Genomic DNA, 17548 nt, shown 5'->3' on the forward strand with positions numbered 1-17548 from the left:
GTCAAGTCTTTCTTTAACCAGTTCAGGGTGCTGCCCACCCGTGGGTGAGCAGCGGGGAGCTGAGAACAAAAGATTCTCCCCCGGCCCTCCACCGGGGGAAGGAGGGGGCCTGCTACCGCCACCTGGGAAAGACTCGAGATCGACACTGAGCCGCCCGTGTCAGGATCTTCGCTTGGCCTGGCGTTTAGCGGGGCGAGCGGCCTGAGGGGGCTGTGACGCCGGCCTGCGGCCTCCTCGACGCCGGGGCCCGGGTGAAGGCTGCTGCTGGGGCCGGGCGGGAGGGAGGGGAGCCGCAGGGGGGCGTCCTCGGTGGCGAGCAGGGGGAGGCACCTGTGCCGACGACTGGGTGGAGGCAGCAGCTGGTCGTCGGGGCAGGATGTGCTTGATGGCCTCCGTCTGCTTCTGGGCAGTGGAGAACTGTTGGGCGAAGTCCTCGACCGCACCGCCGAAAAGGCCAACCTGGGACAGCGGAGCGTCGAGCAGATGAGTCCGCTCAGCGCTCCGCGTATCCGCCAGGTTGAGCCACAGATGACGCTCCTGAACCACGCTAGTGGCCATCACCTGACCAACGGCGCGAGCAGCCACTTTCGTTGCCCGGAGAGCAAGGTCAGTGGCGGACCGCAGTTCTTTAAATGCCGTCGGATCAGTCCCGCCCTCGTGCATGTCTCTGAGCAACTTCGCTTGGAAGACCTGCAAAGTGGTCATAGCATGCAGAGCGGAGGCCGCCTGTCCCGCCGCTCTGTAGGATCGCGCCGCCATAGCAGACGAGAACCCACAGGCTTTGGATGGGTGCTTAGGAGGACCACGGGTGGAAGCGCTCTGTGGACACAGCTGCATAGCAACAGAGCGCTCCACCGGGGGCATCCCAGTGTACCCACGGGCAGCCCCGCCGTCGAGGGGGGGAAAGGCGGGGGAGAGATCGCGCTCTCGAGTGGACAAAGGAGCCCCCCAAGAGCGCGATAACTCCGCATGCAGCTCGGGGAAAAAAGGTATTGGAGTCGGCCGTGGCTTTGCAGCGGCAGCCTTGTCCAAAAACCAATTATCCATCCGTGAGAGGTCGGGGCAGGATGGAGGTTTCCATTCTAGCCCGATACTCCCAGCGGCTCGAGACAGCATGGCCGTCATCTCGGGATCTGACGCGGACAACGCTGGGACTCCCGAAGGAGGCAACGCAGCCGGATCTTCCTCTCCCGAGGAATCAAGCCCGCCTAGTGATGCTGTGATAGACATCGCATCATCATCTGGGGCGCTGCTCGAAGCAGCCGGTGCCGCCGAAGAGACAACCGACCGAGTCGAACTAGCGCCCGCAGGCTCACGCACTGAGGCGGGAGGTGTGGCCCGAGGAATCGTCGGGGCTTTATCCCACACCGTCACCGTTAGATCGCCCGGTCCCCGGGTCGACGGGCCCCCTTTCGTGAAGGAAGCCGATCGAGTAGGGGGGACCGGAGCTCTCACTCTAGTGAGATCATTGAGCCGCGACCTCAGTGTGGAGATGGTCATGGTCCCACAGAAGGAACATGAGTCATCCACGAACGCTGCTGCTGCATGCTGAATGCCCAAGCAAACAAAGCAGCGTTCGTGACCATCAGATGACGATAGTAATCTACCACATCCAGAAGGGCACGGGCGAACCATCTTTAAAAAGACGTGCCGCGTGCAGCTCTTTTACAGAGAGGAGAGAAATTCACTCTTTCAGCGCTGAGGCTACCAGGGAGAAGCGCAAAGTCTGGCAAACCACTGCACAGATCGCAGGCAATGCAGAATCTCGCTGGGTACCGCCGTCACACCAACACTGAAGAGGACGCTCGTCTCGAAGAGTCTTGAATCAGCTTTGAGGAGTGAAGAGGTTCTCTTGGCTCCGAAGCGAAAACATACTGCGGTTGCGTTCACTTCCTCCTTTTATACTCACGGAGTAGGGCGGAGTACGCTATGCAAATTTCCGCAGCCCCAAGGCATTGCATGCCATTGGCTCGTGTTTAAATACTCGAAGAGGATTGGCTTTCTATGCGAAATCCCCCAATCTCCGTCACTTCTGACGTAACTCGAAGTGACTACGAAAGGGAACTAGCAAAAACGTAACAAAATTACAATTTACAATACATCAAACAAGACACCAACAGTACACAAAAAAACAATGCACAATTAAATCAAATACAGAAACGTGCTGCAAATACTCTCAACACAACCAAATACAGAAACGCGCTGCAAATACTCACAATGTATATACAATTAGGAATCATGATGTTAAAATAAACAAAATTGTGAGTTGTGAGTATTTGCAGTGCGTGTCTTTATTTGGTTGTGTTGCACATGTGTTGTTAGACTGATGATGTTTTCTAAATTTGCTCGTATTTGCATGTGTTTTCTTCAGTTTCAGCGTGTTGAGCTCTCTTGGCCATTTAAAAAAAAAAATAAGAATAGTCAGTTTTGATTTCAATGTGTCTTTAAGATTTCACTAAAGTTAATCACAGTTTATGTTACAGTTAATGTTTTGTTGTCTGTCCATTGCTCAATGTTAATCCAGGAGTTGGAAATGCAGGCTCGTGCTCATGGTCTGGCCATCGCCTCGTCTACACTCTGTCCATCAGATCTAGCAGCCCGGGACATAAAACAGGAGACGGTCCTGGGGGACTGCAGCCAGGACATGTACCCTCACACGCACCCCTCTTGCCCTGGCATGGGCCGCTCCAGCACCCTAGACCTTAACGACGGCACAATCACCTTTAACGACTCCCATGGTACAGGCTCTAGCACTTCTGCTGACGCAGGGGCTTATGGTCTCGTTTCTAAGGCAAATGTCGCTAAACTTGACGACATCCTGATGGACGACACATTGTCGTCTGTAGCAACAAGCGACCCACTTCTCACCTCCGTCTCGCCTGGAGCCTCGAATGACAGAAGCCGCAAGGACAGCGTGAACATGGAGGAAAACGAGCATGTTTGTTAGTACAGCGAAAACCTTCTTTTAGGGCCGCTGGTCGTTGCGTTTTAACAATAACGCAACTGATGCTTGGGATCGCTAAAGAGGAAGCACGGCCTGTTTTGTCAAGTGCAAAGTAATATTATTTTTTTATGTTTACACTTTATTTTATTGTATTTTAACCGTATCCCACCTTTACCAAAATTCATTGTGGTATAATAATTCAGATTATGCATAATATCACAATAATCAAGGTCAGTATCATAAAATGATTGATTTTTGTAACTTGGCATAGGTATATTTAGAATATAATTTAATTTAATCAACTTTGGGTTAATAGAGTCGTGCAGGGATGACGTCAAACCCATAAGACCAATATGTCGCTGGTTCCCTTGAGATTTTCCTTTAGGATTTTATAATGGGGTTTTTCAATTTATAAGTAAAATAAGGTAAACATAACTTGAAGATACTTTACTTAAAAAAAACGTAAAAAATTACAAACACCCATACCGAAAATGCAAAATTTGAAGCAGTTATGTTTATTTCTGAAAAAGAATGTTTTTGACAAGTAACTAGATAAGACAGTTTTTTTTTTTTTTCAAAATGTGCAAGTATTGTCAAGTTATGTTTACCACAGACCTTATTTTACTCCAAAATGTACAAACCCCATTGGAAAATATCAAGGGAAACAGCGGCAAATTAGTTTTCTGGATTCTGACGTCTTACCTGCATTTCTATTTAAAAGTGCACCTGAATGGTGATTTTTTTTATTTTTTTTTAGGTGTACAGTAATGTTTGCGCACAATTTAGAAACATAATTCTCTTTTATATATACATGTATATCCTTTTAAAGGAATGATTTAAGCATAATGCTTTCCTTTTAACTTAAGTAGATAATAGGCAACAGTTAATATCTAATATCAGCTGCCCATAAACACAAACCCCCACGAGATGCACTTGAAAAGATTAAAAAGAATAATTGAAAATTCTGTTAAGTACTCACTCTCATGTTGTTCTAAACTATGACGTAGGTTTTCTGTTGAATATAGATATTTTGAAGAATCATTATTGGTTTTTTTTTTTAAGAATGCATAATTACCATGTCCATTGTGCTCCAAAAAAGAAATCCTAAAATGAGTCCACGCCACTTTCACAAGTATGTGATATCTGTGTGAGAGAAACAGATGCTGATTTAAAAAAAAAAATTCCTTTTGTGATGCACACAAATAACAGCAAACCGGTTTCTGACAACATGAGTGTGAGTACATTTTCCTTTTTTGGTTAATTATTCCTTTAACGTAGCTGAATAAAACAAACTAATTCATAAATGTCAAACAAAATTCTGTTGAATGTCGTTCCAACTTTTTAAGCAGATTATCTAAAAATTGCATATTCCAGATGAAAACGCATTCAACCACTAGATGTCTAGACAAAGTGTGTTTGCTCTCAGGATGATCCGAAACTGCTGACCATAAATTATTTCACTCAATTATTAGTCAATGCCAAATTTCTCTCAGTATTAATTTATTCATGTTTTTGAGAATTTCACTTAGATTTGTTACATTTATCTTTTATAAATTTGTTAAATAATCTTTAAATAATACCAGTCTATCTGAAGAAATACCAAGTTGGCGCAGGCGAATGGGTCCTTAAGGCAACCTGCTGCGTTGTTAACTACACGGCACAAGCTGATTGGTTCATGTCACAACTGTAGTCAATGAGCTTGCTGCTCAACATTTAAATAGTCGGTCAGTATTTGCTGTAGCAGTTTGTGGTTCGCTTTCAAAGGTCCTCTGAAACCCTCCACCTTCCCCAGCTCCACCTGCATAGAGCTGCTTGGTCTGTGTATGTATTGACAGTAGCGAGTCTTTGTACTTTCAGCAGCAGTGTTGCAGATCTATTCCACCGAGACCAAATACATTAACATTGTTATATCCATTGCCATGCTAAAAACTCTTTAGAGGATTGTCATTCATGTGTGGAGAGACAGTTTTCACACAGCGTTTCCAACTGATTTTCAAATGTCCTGTGAAATGTGCCAAGCAATAAGCAATATTCAGATTTAACCCAGCAGTTTTCAAAACCGTTCATCAAATGCAGTGCCTATATAATTATATAATTATGCAAACGGATTTTAACACAATGCATCGCATGAAAGAATCCATAAGAATGTGAAGAAATGTATTAACACATATTTGATGCCTAAGGGAATAATCAAGTAATATTTCAAACCTTCAGATTCTATTGCCCTTAAAAACTTTTTCATTTTTATCTAACATTTTATTGATTGAATTCTGTTTGATTATGCCATTGCAACTAAAATGCTCCAGGTTTTTTGTTATATATATATATATATATATATATATATATATATATGATGTATATATACGTATATATAACAGAATGATCTGGGGTTTTTTATGTTTTGTATTGGCAAAAACACTGGAAGAAAGATCATACCTTAAAAAAGCATTTTATATTTTGTTCTAACACTTGTTTGGGTTTTTTAATTCTTGCACGGTGTAAATGACTGACTATGTTTGTGATAATAAGCTGTACTGTTACTGTATATTTTTACTTTAAAAGTGCTCAACTCAGATGTACTGATGTTTGCCTTTGAGTAGCATCCAATTTTGTGCCACTATAATGATCATGTAGATGAAACTAGAATGTGTTGTTTCATAGAACTATGCAAAGATAACTTTCAGTTGAGAAATCAACCAGTTTCATGGAAAGATGTTGTAAGAGTTTAGTGTAGGTAACATAGTCAGATCACTGTAAAGTGCCTTATATTACAAACCTGCAACTTAAAGCAATAGTTCACACCAAAAAAAAAATCAATATGTCATCATTTACACATTGTCATGTCATTCCAAACCTGTTTGACCTATAAACAAAAAGTAGAGATTTCACGCTGCTCTTTTCCGCACAGTGAAAGCCAATGGGGACTGGGATTGTTACAGTAGTTTCCAAAAAGGACAATTAAACCTAAATGTGTTTTTTGAGCACAGACTGTAAAAAAAGATGGATGACGTGTCTCCACTTCCTCCCACTGCAGAAAAATGAAGCCAACATATCCTAGAACTAGCCGATTTCGCCATTCGTAACATTTGGGTGTACGCCAGCGTTATGAAAACTTCCTAAAATGACAGAAACCATCTTTGGAAAAAATATTCAATTTAAAGTGTAATTGTCCCATTCGATTTCATGGAAAGGGCGGGATTTTCGACCTGTACTGCAGAGGGCCACCAGAGGGCGATCAAAATGCTTTAGCTTCACTTTTCTAGAGATGTGTGGAACACTTGATTTGGAGCAACATAAAAGAGTAAGGAAATGATTTTCATTTTTGTGTGAACTATCCCTTTAAATGAAGCGTTCTCTTCTATTTATGTGATTTTAGACTTAGTCTTAAACTGTGGAACCCAGCGATCTCTTAGTAGGGTACATTTAAACTCGGGTTCGACTCGAGACTTGATCTGTTTTGTATTCTGGCTTAAACCTGTGGTGTCTTGAATCACTACAAAACTTTCAAGAATAGTGTATAATGTAAACTCCTTTGCTTACAAACTACTGAAAGTTGTCCTCTGAATGTAATGTTACACAGTGTTGACTACTAAAACGTTGCCAAATTGCAAGTGAAGTCTAAATATGCAGTGAAACTGTTACGTATCTCAGTGTGGATTTATAGCAAAACTGGCTGTTGCAATTTTTTTCTGAGCAATAATTCAGACAATCAGGTAACAGGTAAAGCACAAGGCAAGGCCTGTATGAATGCAGTGACGTCAATGAAAGGTGCCTTTAAAACAGGCTTCCATTGAACTCCAACCAAACATCTTTTAATAACAAATACAGATTGCTACAGATAGAGTCTGTCTTTTATAAAAGTGTCTTGGCTCTAGTTAAAGACGTTTTTGTTTTGTTAATATACTTTTGTATGATATTGTTTAAGCTTAACCAAACATTATTTAAGAAAGGACTTACAATAGCGTGAGATGTAGATTTTTGGTTGAATATGTGAAGCGCTTATTTCTTATGAATTCAATACTGGAAGACGGCCCACCTGTTGGGAAAGTCACCTTTCACTCAAACTGTTGTTTTGAAACGTGAAACTTCTACTGGGAAGCTTTATGAGGAAAGTAGTTGGTCACTTGTGTGACCGTTTCATGGTTGGAATTCAAGCAAGTGTATTGGGAATTTAAAAAAAATGTTACAGACATTAAAATAAAACTGAGTGGTTTTCACAATATCTGGAGTTTTTATTCATGATGCATCACAGATGTTTTCTTGGTTTAAGAATACAATCAGGCTTTTCCATTGTGTGATTGTGGTTTCATGGCAGTCTCACAGTGTTCCTCGCACCATCTCTTGAATGCTCGACACACAATGCTGTCTTCTATGTCATTGAAGATTCCTGTAGGGTATAAAAAATTATATTACTTGTCTTTAACTAATACAATGATAAAATGCACTTAGTGTGTACATACATGTGTTTACATTGTACTTATGTTTTAAAAAATATCTGCATATGTAATTTATTTTGCTATGATTACACAGTTGACCCTTCCCTTTACCTAACCCGCTCTTAAACATACCACCAAACCTGTCCTAACCTTTATTTATTTATTTATTTAGATTAAAACAACTTGTAAAAAGTGGGGGCTCGTCCGGGAGTTGAACCCAGAACCTCCTAGGCCTATTTTACCATGATTAGTTTTCTTCCACACCTAAAAGTGTTTGATGATGGTGGCAATGGAGCTAAAGTGTATTCAACTGGTCTTGCCATCTCAATATGGCAGCTAGGATGAGTAGAGTAATGACTTTTTAATAATACATAAATCTTTTCATCATCTTTAGTCTACATTAAAGGTGTATTCAGAAATTTTTTAGCCAGCGTTACAATGACCTTTGTGTACAATACCACAGTGGTGTTAGACACTGCACTGCCATCTATATGCTGATTTCACCCCTTTAACCCCCTGAGGACCAAAAACGCGTCACCGCATTCACATAGCTGCAAAATAGACTTAAAATACAAATCAATAAATAAAGGCGCGTTTGTAACGCCACGTAATACGTAATTACGTTCAAAAGGTCACGGGCGACGTAGCCGGAAGTACAGAATTAAAATAGTCCAACATCGTTGTTTTACCTTTTAATTCCTTTTTTTGTAAACGGTGTTTGAGTTAGTTTGCACGTTCAACCTCTGCGTTCAACTTAAACACTGACTCTGTACTTCCGGCTACGTCGCCCGTGACCTTTTGAACGTAATTACGTATTACGAGACGTTACAAACACGCCTCACAGAATAGAGCAAGGCTAGCATTTGTCCTTAGAAAAGTTACATTTTTGGAAAAAGTTTTGAAATAACTGATCGTTTCGCATGATAAGACCCTTATTCATCGTCTGGTGTTGTTTAAAGACATTTGAAGCTGCATCTGAAACTGTTATTAACTGTCTTTTGGACCTTGGACCGTCTGGTTCCCATTGAAGTCCATTATATGGAGAAAAATCCTGGAATGTTTTCATCAAAAACCTTAATTTCTTTTCGACTGAGGAAAGAAAGACATGGACATCTTGGATGACATGGGGGTGAGTAAATTATCAGCAAAAGTTTTTTTAAAAGTGAACTAATCCTTTAAGTGCTTTGTTCTAATCGCGTTATTGCATAGTGTCTGTAAACTGCACAAAGACTGTTTAAATATTAAATGCGCGCACAGACAGATGCGCGCGATGGGCGGTCATTCACTTTCGCTCCTACATTAGTAAGACTATATAGACTACTGAGATTTGTTCTGTACTGATCTGTTTTTCACAATATAACCCAATTCACAGTTTTATGTGAAAAATAAGGCAGGATGATTTTCAGATCATTGTGAAGAAAAAACTCTAGGCCACAACGTCATTAGTCAAAAGTCTTGTGGACTCATGTTTCGTATGTGTTTTGTGGCCTTATTTCAGAAACTTTCATTTTTTGTTTTTTCAATAACCACGCATAAACAATATTCTCTCAAAAATACAAACATGTACATACATGTTGCTCACATATTATGGTTGCCCTGTTTGTGCTAAATATAGTGTAATCTCACCTGTGCCATTAATATGTTTAGAAGCAATTTAAAAAAAGCACAAATGTCAGGACATGTCAGAACATACACTCCAAATACACCTTGGTCCCCAGGGGGTTAATGTTTGAGGGGCAAACATTTTGTTGTTCTATTTATATTTGACATACTTGCTCTTCCCAGCGCTGTCGGCAGAGGCATTCTCAGAAGTCCACCCGAGTGCTTCAGTCGGTCAGTAAGAGACTTCTGTACTAGATCCAGAGTGCAATCTGAATGCCACACTGGAAGCTCTAGACTCTGCATACACACAATGATACGTCTTTTCTCCTCTTCTGTCAGAAAGCCCCTTTCATGAGCCACATAGACCATGAAGGCCATGTCAATGTTCACTGCTTCTCCATGCAAAAGCGCAGGAAGTACTTTCTGTATCAAAGAAACTCCAGTTAGAATAATTCTAGACTGTCATACACAATGTGCAACTTTATTTCAAGTCTTAATAGGTAGAACCATTTCAAGCTCTGGACTGATGATATGACCGAAGTCCACCAGCCTGTCCAGGTCATCCTCCCACAGGTTTGGGGCAAGTTCCTCCAGCATGGTTTCAATGGCCAGTCTAGTGGACACACTCGCTGCATCCATGTGCACATTTTCATTAATTCTCGGTTGGAACCTTGAGTCCAACAAATGTCTTCCCTCGTTCTGCAAAAGTTCAAAGAGTCCTTTGTGTTTCATCAGCGCCATCTGTTGAGGATCACTAGTATTGGTGAAACAAGACCTCAATTAGACTTGCACAATAAAGTCAGAATAAACTACCATTCAAAAGTCTGGGTTAGAGTTGTCCAAAAGTACAGACTTCGGTGCCAAGTCGATACTGAAATTTTAAAAATGTGACGATACCAGCATTTACCTCTAGCATTTTGAGCGCTGTTGAATGACCTCTGATTGGCCATTTTGTTGAAGCGCTCAACATGTATGTTTCTGATTGGCCATTGTGTTGGCCATCAGCTCAATATACAGTATATGTCTCTGATTGGCTGTGTTGAAGCGCTCAACTTATGTCTGTGATTGGCTACAATGATCAACAATGACATCTTTGATGCTCTTCACAGAGCATAGATGCACACATTTAAACGCAGGCGTCTATCAGCGGATCCCTAATATCTCTTTCAAATTTTCCCATGTGTATCTGTGTAAGCACACGATGAAGAGTGTGAAAGACGGCGTGTTTTTGAAGTGTTGATTATTGTAGCCATATTTGTCGAGCGCATCAACACAATGACCAATCAGAGACATATGTTGAGCGCATCAACACAATGGCCAAACACAGACATATATGTTGAGCGCATCACCACAATGGCCAATCACAGACACATATGTGGATTGCTTCAACATAATGGCCAATCACAGACATATATGTTGAGCGCATCACCACAATGGCCAATCACAGAAATATATGTTGATTGCGTCAACACAATGGCCAATTACCGACATATATGTTGAGCGCATCAACACAATGGCCAATCACAGACACGTATGTGGATTGCATCAACACAACGGCCAATCACAGACATATATGTTGAGCGCATCAACACAATGGCTAATCACAGACATATATGTTGAGTGCATCACCACAATTGCCAATCACAGACATATATGTTGATTGCGTCAACACAATGGCCAATTACAGACATATATGTTGAGCGCATCAACACAACGGCCAATCACAGACATATATGTTGAGTGCATCAACACAACGGCCAATCACAGACATATATGTTGAGCGCATCAACACTAATCACAGACATATATGTTGAGCGCATCAACACAATTGGCAATCACAGGCATATATCGTGAGCTTAGAATTATAAGGTTCTATCTCCACTTTTGGTCGAAATTGAGTTTTTGACATAATCTGATCCATTAGGTGTTTATTAATGCCTGTGTGGTGTTATTTTTGTACAAAAAAATAAAATAATAAGATTAATAGATAAAGCTAAAATAGAAGATTATACTACATAACAGTTTTGCCAGCTGGGATGTAAAAACTTTGATGCTCAATATCTCAGAACTACCCTAAACAGAGATAGAACCTTATAATTCTAAGTCAACACAATGGCTAATCACAGACATTTATGTTGAGTGCATCACCACAATTGCCAATCACAGACATTTATGTTGATTGTGTCAACACAATGGCCAATTACAGACATATATGTTGAGCGCATCAACACAACGGCCAATCACAGACATATATGTTGAGTGCATCAACACAATGGCCAATCACAGACATATATGTTGAGTGCATCACCACAATGGCCAATTACAGACATATATGTTGAGCGCATCACCACAATGGCCAATGTAATGAATCTTGGCCAGGCGACGTTCTGAAACACATACACGCACACACAAACCTTTCACTTCCCCCACACATCGGAATGTGTGGAATGTTTTTGAAAAAAAGAGAAGGACTTTTGGTGTTTAAAAACATTCAACAAAATGTTTTCAATGGTTTTTATGTATATGTGTCTTCCCCATGTCACAGTGAAATAACTTTGTTTGGTCACGGTTTAAATAGGAATTAAAAATACCTTCGTCATGCATTCGAAACATAAGTGTATATTCCTTTGATATAACATAATGTTCCTTGATATCTCTAGAATGCTTATTGAATGAAACACTCGAATATGCATAGAGATGTAAAGTAAAGTGTATTTTTAATTCGTTGTACTGCCAATGAAGATCAAATTGCTATTGCAAAACCCTCATTTAACACACCCCCTTTTACGAGAAGCGCGCGCTGAGGAACAAAAGAAAGCTTCCCGCGTGCAACATCCACTCTCCGATTGGCTCAAGCCAACAGGAAGGGGATGGATTTCTCCAAGGTGATAAATGTGAGAACGCAGGTCCGCCCTGTCTCTCTTCTGAACTTTCCAGCGCTCAACATGTAAACCTCACGGGACTCTGATCCAACGATGGATCTTTCCTTTTGTTCGTCTAAAAGTTTCATCTTTTCCTCAAGTGGACTACCAAGTTCGTCTTCCAGGAAAGGAAGTGGACTTTGCCGAACTATCTCCTCGGGTAACGTCACCTCAAAAACTCTCAGCCTTTCAAACACTGGCGCTAAATGCCGAAGAACGCCACGTGACTCCCCACGGAACAAAGCAGCCATGAACGAGCCGGGACGGGCCGCGCAAACGTGCCGCGGCCGCGCTTCACGTGAGGCACGCGCGCAGGACAGGCGCGCCCCCAGCCGACACGTGGCCCGAACGGGCCGAGCAACGAGCCCACGACTCACACAGACCCAATGTGCCTTGCAAGTATATCTTCTTTTAGAGCTTCTAAGAAGCATTAAGAAAATGTTTTTGGTGGTGTTCAGAAAGGTTAACTGACTGTTTTGATGAACGTAACTCTCTCTCTCTCACAACTCACTCTCTCTCTCACTCTCTCTCCAACTCACTTAACTTGCGCGTATCCATTGTCTAAACGCTCTGCGTCGTCTTAGTTTGTGTTTAATGTTTGTAAATACCTGTATCATTGTAACGTAGTGAATGCTTAAGTAGTAACTTTATTAAATATAAAATATGCTTACCTTGACTGATTGTCTTGCTCATAATACGGGTCAATGAAATGTCAATTTAAAGCTACACGCTTTACAGAACTATAAATACCTAAGAGGGTATTTGGTTATAGAGCAGGGAAGGCAGATTCTAGTGGCCACAGAATTTGTTTTCACAAGCTATATAACTTAATTGAGCTAATTGATTTTACCTGTCTTGTAAAACGTGCTCCTTGCAATCAATAACAATTAATTTGTGGTTGATTGCGGGGATGCACATGTATGCATATGGGTAAAATTAATAAATTAACATGTAAGACCGGTCTGATCCAAATCTGTATGAATAATTATTAATTATCAATTATTAATTATGATATGCAAATTCCCCCCCCTGATCAGAACCGACCCAGAGTCTTTACACCAATTACAGACATATATGTTGAGCGCATCACCACAATGGCCAATTACAGACATATATGTTGAGCGCATCACCACAATGGCCAATTACAGACATATATGTTGATTGCATCACCACAATGGCCAATCACAGACATATGTTGAGTGCATCTCCGCAATGGCCAATCAGAGATGTTTAAGAATCCGCTCAACAGCGTTCAAAATGCTAGAAGGAAATGCTGGTTTTATCACATTTTTAAAATACCGAAGTCAGTAATTTTGACAACTCTAGTCTGGGTCGATAAGGTTTTGAAATGTTTTTGACAGACTCATTTTCATGTTAAAATACTTATAAATACATAATTTATAAATGTGTACCTTCAACATCTCAGCCATTCCATTAGAAATATGGCGGCGTGGAAGAGTGCGCAGCAATGTCCTGTCCAGGAACGTTGCCACAGGGGGTATGTATGACCCTAGTTTATTTTTACAGTTGGCAAAATTGACCCCCGTCTTTGCCCCTACACTGGCATCAATGTAAGCCAACAGAGTTGTAGGGACACGAATATACGGAGTGCGTCTGCGATACAGAGACGCAGCAAGACCCGCGATATCCAGACACACGCCGCCACCGATAGCGATAATGGGCTCCGTACGGCGGCCAATTCCAAATTTATGGACCTCCTCCAAGATACTGGTCACGAGTGCCATAGACTTGTTCTCCTCAGTTGTGGGCAAGTGAAGGATCTTGTACGTCACCCCTCTCGCTTCGAAATACGCTGCAACCTGAGAGCCGTAGAGATCATGAACAGTCTGGTCAATTACAATAAATCTCTTCATGACTTTGCCGTTGTTCTTGATGGCTTGAATCTCCGTTGGGTCGGAGATATGGCCGAACATCAAGGTGTCATTGCTTGGATCCAGAAGCCTCTCACTCTGAATGACTCGATAGGTGAAGACGATAGGACTGACCACTGTCCATGTGACTCCATCTTCTGTGGAAGACTCATAACTATAGGGGACAAGTTCTCCATCATGTATTCAGTATAAGCTGTGATAGCAGTATAAGTGCATACGCCTTGTGAAAAAGAACATTTCAGCATACTTGTTAGAAGTACTTGTTGTGGAAATAATAGCCTACACTTACAACAATACCTTATTGACATTTTACAGCAGTTAATGAGAATGGATTATAGTTTAAAATTATATTAAATGATGTTAGCTTTAAAGAGCTTTTTAAACCTATTTAAGTAGGATTTTTGAAGGACTGGTTCAAGTTACTGCTGGATGCAGTGACAAGCATTTATGGTAAACTAAAATAAACTGTTTTCTATATGTAATTTCTACTGAAACGTGTTTTTAGTGTAGGTTATTTGTAATTCAACATTTGTAATACATTTCAACGTATATTCAACTTGTAATAATATTGATTAACAGTACAGTTATGTTGATGTAATGTTGATTTTAAATGCACTTTAAAAATTATATTTTGACATTAGTAGAAATAAGACACACTTTGGTGAAAGTGTACTCTCTTTAAGTACACCTAAGAAGGCTTTTATTTCATTAATTTTATATTGCATGTAATTTCAGTTTTTTAAAAATATATATCTTTAAGATAAGAAGTAGCTATACTACAAGTACAAAATCAATACAATTGAGTGCACTTATTTTTCACAAGGAATTGATTGTTGTATACTATGGTAACACCGTGTTTTTTCCTCATTTCGTTTACTATTTTTTGTTCCACCATTGGACATGGTAATATCATGATGTTTGAACATTTACCTCTGTTTTAAAGAGTTTGTTTTGTACAAATGTACTATGGTAAAACCATGCTCTGGACATAGTACCAATGTGGTGGCATGGTCTCTCTCTCTCTCTCTCACACACACACACACACACACACACACACACACACACACTGTAAACTTGACCTCATACTTTCCAACTGTAAGGTCAGTTCTTAAAATAGAAAAGCATTCAAACATGAAGTAAACAACTCACTAAAGACTTTAAGGTTAACTGATTAAAGACATCACTATAAAACTCACCGTGAAATAAGGGAATAAACATGTTTCTTATTCAAACGCATCAATCAGATTCAGATGATTGTATTACAGTAGGTCGAGGCTGAGACAGTCAGCACCAGAGTGGCAATTCATCGATACACTCACATCTTGGCGTCTGACACCCGTCCCTCGGCACACTTGCAGTCTTCAGGCTGTCTGCTCCACGTAGAGTCCACATGCACCAATCTGAATCCAGCCACATCATCACAGACATCGTTACTGATTTTTGAAGCATAAGACATATTGAAGGAGAAAAGTGAAAGTTGGCCTCTTGCCTACTCGTACCAACAGTAACTAAAGCCAGTGCTGAGGTGACGGAGAGGGTGGAACTGTAGGCAAACTATGAATAGATTTACATTAAAGGATACATGAGGGTGACATGACATTGTGGCAGCACTGTCGTCTCACAGCAAGAGGGTCCTGGTTTGAGTCTCGGTGGAGACAGGGCCGGGCCTTTTCTGTTGTTTTGCATGTTCTCAACATTGTAAAAAAAAATCAAATAATAATCCTGTAATTTTTATAGAAAATTCTGTTACAGAATAATATTTCTGGTCAAAGTATTAGTACACACCTGCATAGTAGTGCATAGAGTAGTGGCCCGAAGTGATGTCCAGAGGGGATATTTATTTTTTATGAGCCTACAAATTCGATCAAATCATATATATATATATTATATATTTTTTTGAATATAAATAACTAGCTGAGCTACAGCCATTGAACATGAATATGAATGCCAACAGATTTTGTATCACTGATGTAATTGGGACACATTACAGACCACAGAGTTTTTTATTTAAAATTTTTTTTTTATTCATGCTGGATAATTAATAATTAGTTCCATTTGACAGACTTGAAGGGTTTCCAGTTCAATGACTACACATGCCGAGACTGCTGGGTCAGTAACGTGAGGTTTATGAAGTACTGCCCATATTGTCCTCCAGAGGGCATCAACCTTGACTTTTTCACATTTTTCACAAGTGCTGCAAGGATCACATTTTGAGGGCCAAACCTGTAAATTAGTATCACCCTGGTAACCCGGGGAAAAAAAATTCCATTGGATTTTAGATTATTGCAGAAAATAAAATCTGTGAAAGCAAAAGTTTATGATTATTACCCATTTTTTACAAGATAATCTTCAGAACTACAGAAAATTATTTACATTTTAAAAACTAAATCCAACCGAACAAAGAAAAGAGCTAAAAGTAGGATATACGGACTACACCACTCTTATACCTTTATTAGTGTTGAAATGAGTTTACCTGTTGATGATGCCTAATGTTTCTGACAACATCTGTTCTCCTGTTTAAATGACAAGCTGAACACCAGCTTGGCCAGACGGGGAGACCATTTTGACCATCTAAAACCAGATGAACACCAGCTTGGCCAGACTGGGAGACAATTTTGACCATCTAAAACCAGCTGAACACCAGCTTGGCCAGACTGGGAGACCATCTTGACCATCTAAAACCAGCTGAACACCAGCTTGAAAAGGCTAGGAGACCATCTTGACCAGCTAAAATCAGATAAGCACCAGCTTGGCCAGACTTAGAGACCATCTTGACCAGCTAAAACCAGATAAACAACAGCTTGGCCAGACTAAGAGACCATCTTGACCAGCTAAAAACAGATAAACACCAGCTTGGCCTGGCTTGAAGACCAGATTTATCAGATAAAACCAGCCAAACACCAGCTTGGCCAGACTAAGAGACCAGATTTATCAGATAAAACCAGCTGAACACCAGCTTGGCCAGATTAAGAGACCATCTTGACCAGCTAAAACAAGATAAATAGCAGCTTAGCCAGACTAAGAGACCATCTTGACCTGCTAAAACCAGATAAACACCAGCTTGGCCAGGCTTGAAGACCAGCTTTATCAGATAAAACCAGCTGTACACCAGCTTGGCCAGACTAAGAGACCATCTTGACCAGCTAAAACAAGATAAATACCATCTTGGCCAGACTAGGAGACCATCTTGACCAGCTAAAAAAACAGATAAACACCAGCTTGGCCAGGCTTGAAGACCAGCTTTATCAGATAAAACCAGCTGTACACCAGCTTGGCCAGACTAAGAGACCATCTTGACCTACTAAAACCAGATAAACTGGTGCTTGGCCAGACTAAGAGACCATCTTGACGAGCTAAAACCAGATAAATACCAGCTTGGCCAGACTAGGAGACCATCTTGAAAAGCTAAAACCAGATAAACACCAGCTTGGCCAGGCTAGGAGACCATCTTGACCAGCTAAAACCAGATTAACACCAGCTTGGCCGGGCTAGGAGACCATCTTGACCAGCTAAAACCAGATAAACAACAGCTGGGCCAGGCTTGAAGACCAGCTTGGCCAGACTAAGAGACCATCTTGACCTGCTAAAACCAGATAAACACCAGCTGGGCCAGGCTTAAAGACCAGCTTTATCAGATAAAACCAGCTGAACACCAGCTTGATAAGGCTGGGTTGGTACCCACAACCAAAATTTTTCATGCATGTGGGTTTGTGTTTTTGTTTGTTTTCTTGTAGTATTTTCTTATTTTGTTTA

The 17548-nt window shown here is 40.9% G+C and overlaps 2 protein-coding genes across 2 annotated transcripts in view; one reads left to right on the top strand and one right to left on the bottom strand.

Annotated features, from left to right (window-relative positions):
- Positions 1-7164, top strand: part of mitfb (melanocyte inducing transcription factor b) — a 91407-nt gene extending 84243 nt beyond the window's left edge. Inside the window, exon 10 of the mRNA XM_089124624.1 lies at positions 2525-7164. Coding sequence (XP_088980750.1) covers positions 2525-2947 — 423 coding nt within the window. The 3' untranslated portion in view covers positions 2948-7164. The remainder of the gene's footprint in view (positions 1-2524) is intronic.
- Positions 7165-7177: 13 nt separating this feature from the next.
- On the bottom strand, positions 7178-15276 carry LOC120473949 (uncharacterized). The gene is made up of 5 exons (XM_039664026.2): positions 15115-15276; positions 13316-13949; positions 9490-9723; positions 9153-9405; positions 7178-7331 (listed from the first exon to the last, which is right to left on the bottom strand). Exons 1-5 carry the CDS (start codon positions 15249-15251, stop codon positions 7222-7224), a joined length of 1368 nt encoding a protein of 455 aa, XP_039519960.2. The 5' UTR covers positions 15252-15276; the 3' UTR covers positions 7178-7221.
- Between the last annotated feature and the right edge of the window lie 2272 nt (positions 15277-17548).

Source organism: Pimephales promelas, chromosome 20, assembly GCF_988280905.1.
Source record: "Pimephales promelas chromosome 20, fPimPro1.hap1.1, whole genome shotgun sequence".
NCBI classification, from domain to species: Eukaryota; Metazoa; Chordata; class Actinopteri; order Cypriniformes; family Leuciscidae; genus Pimephales; species Pimephales promelas.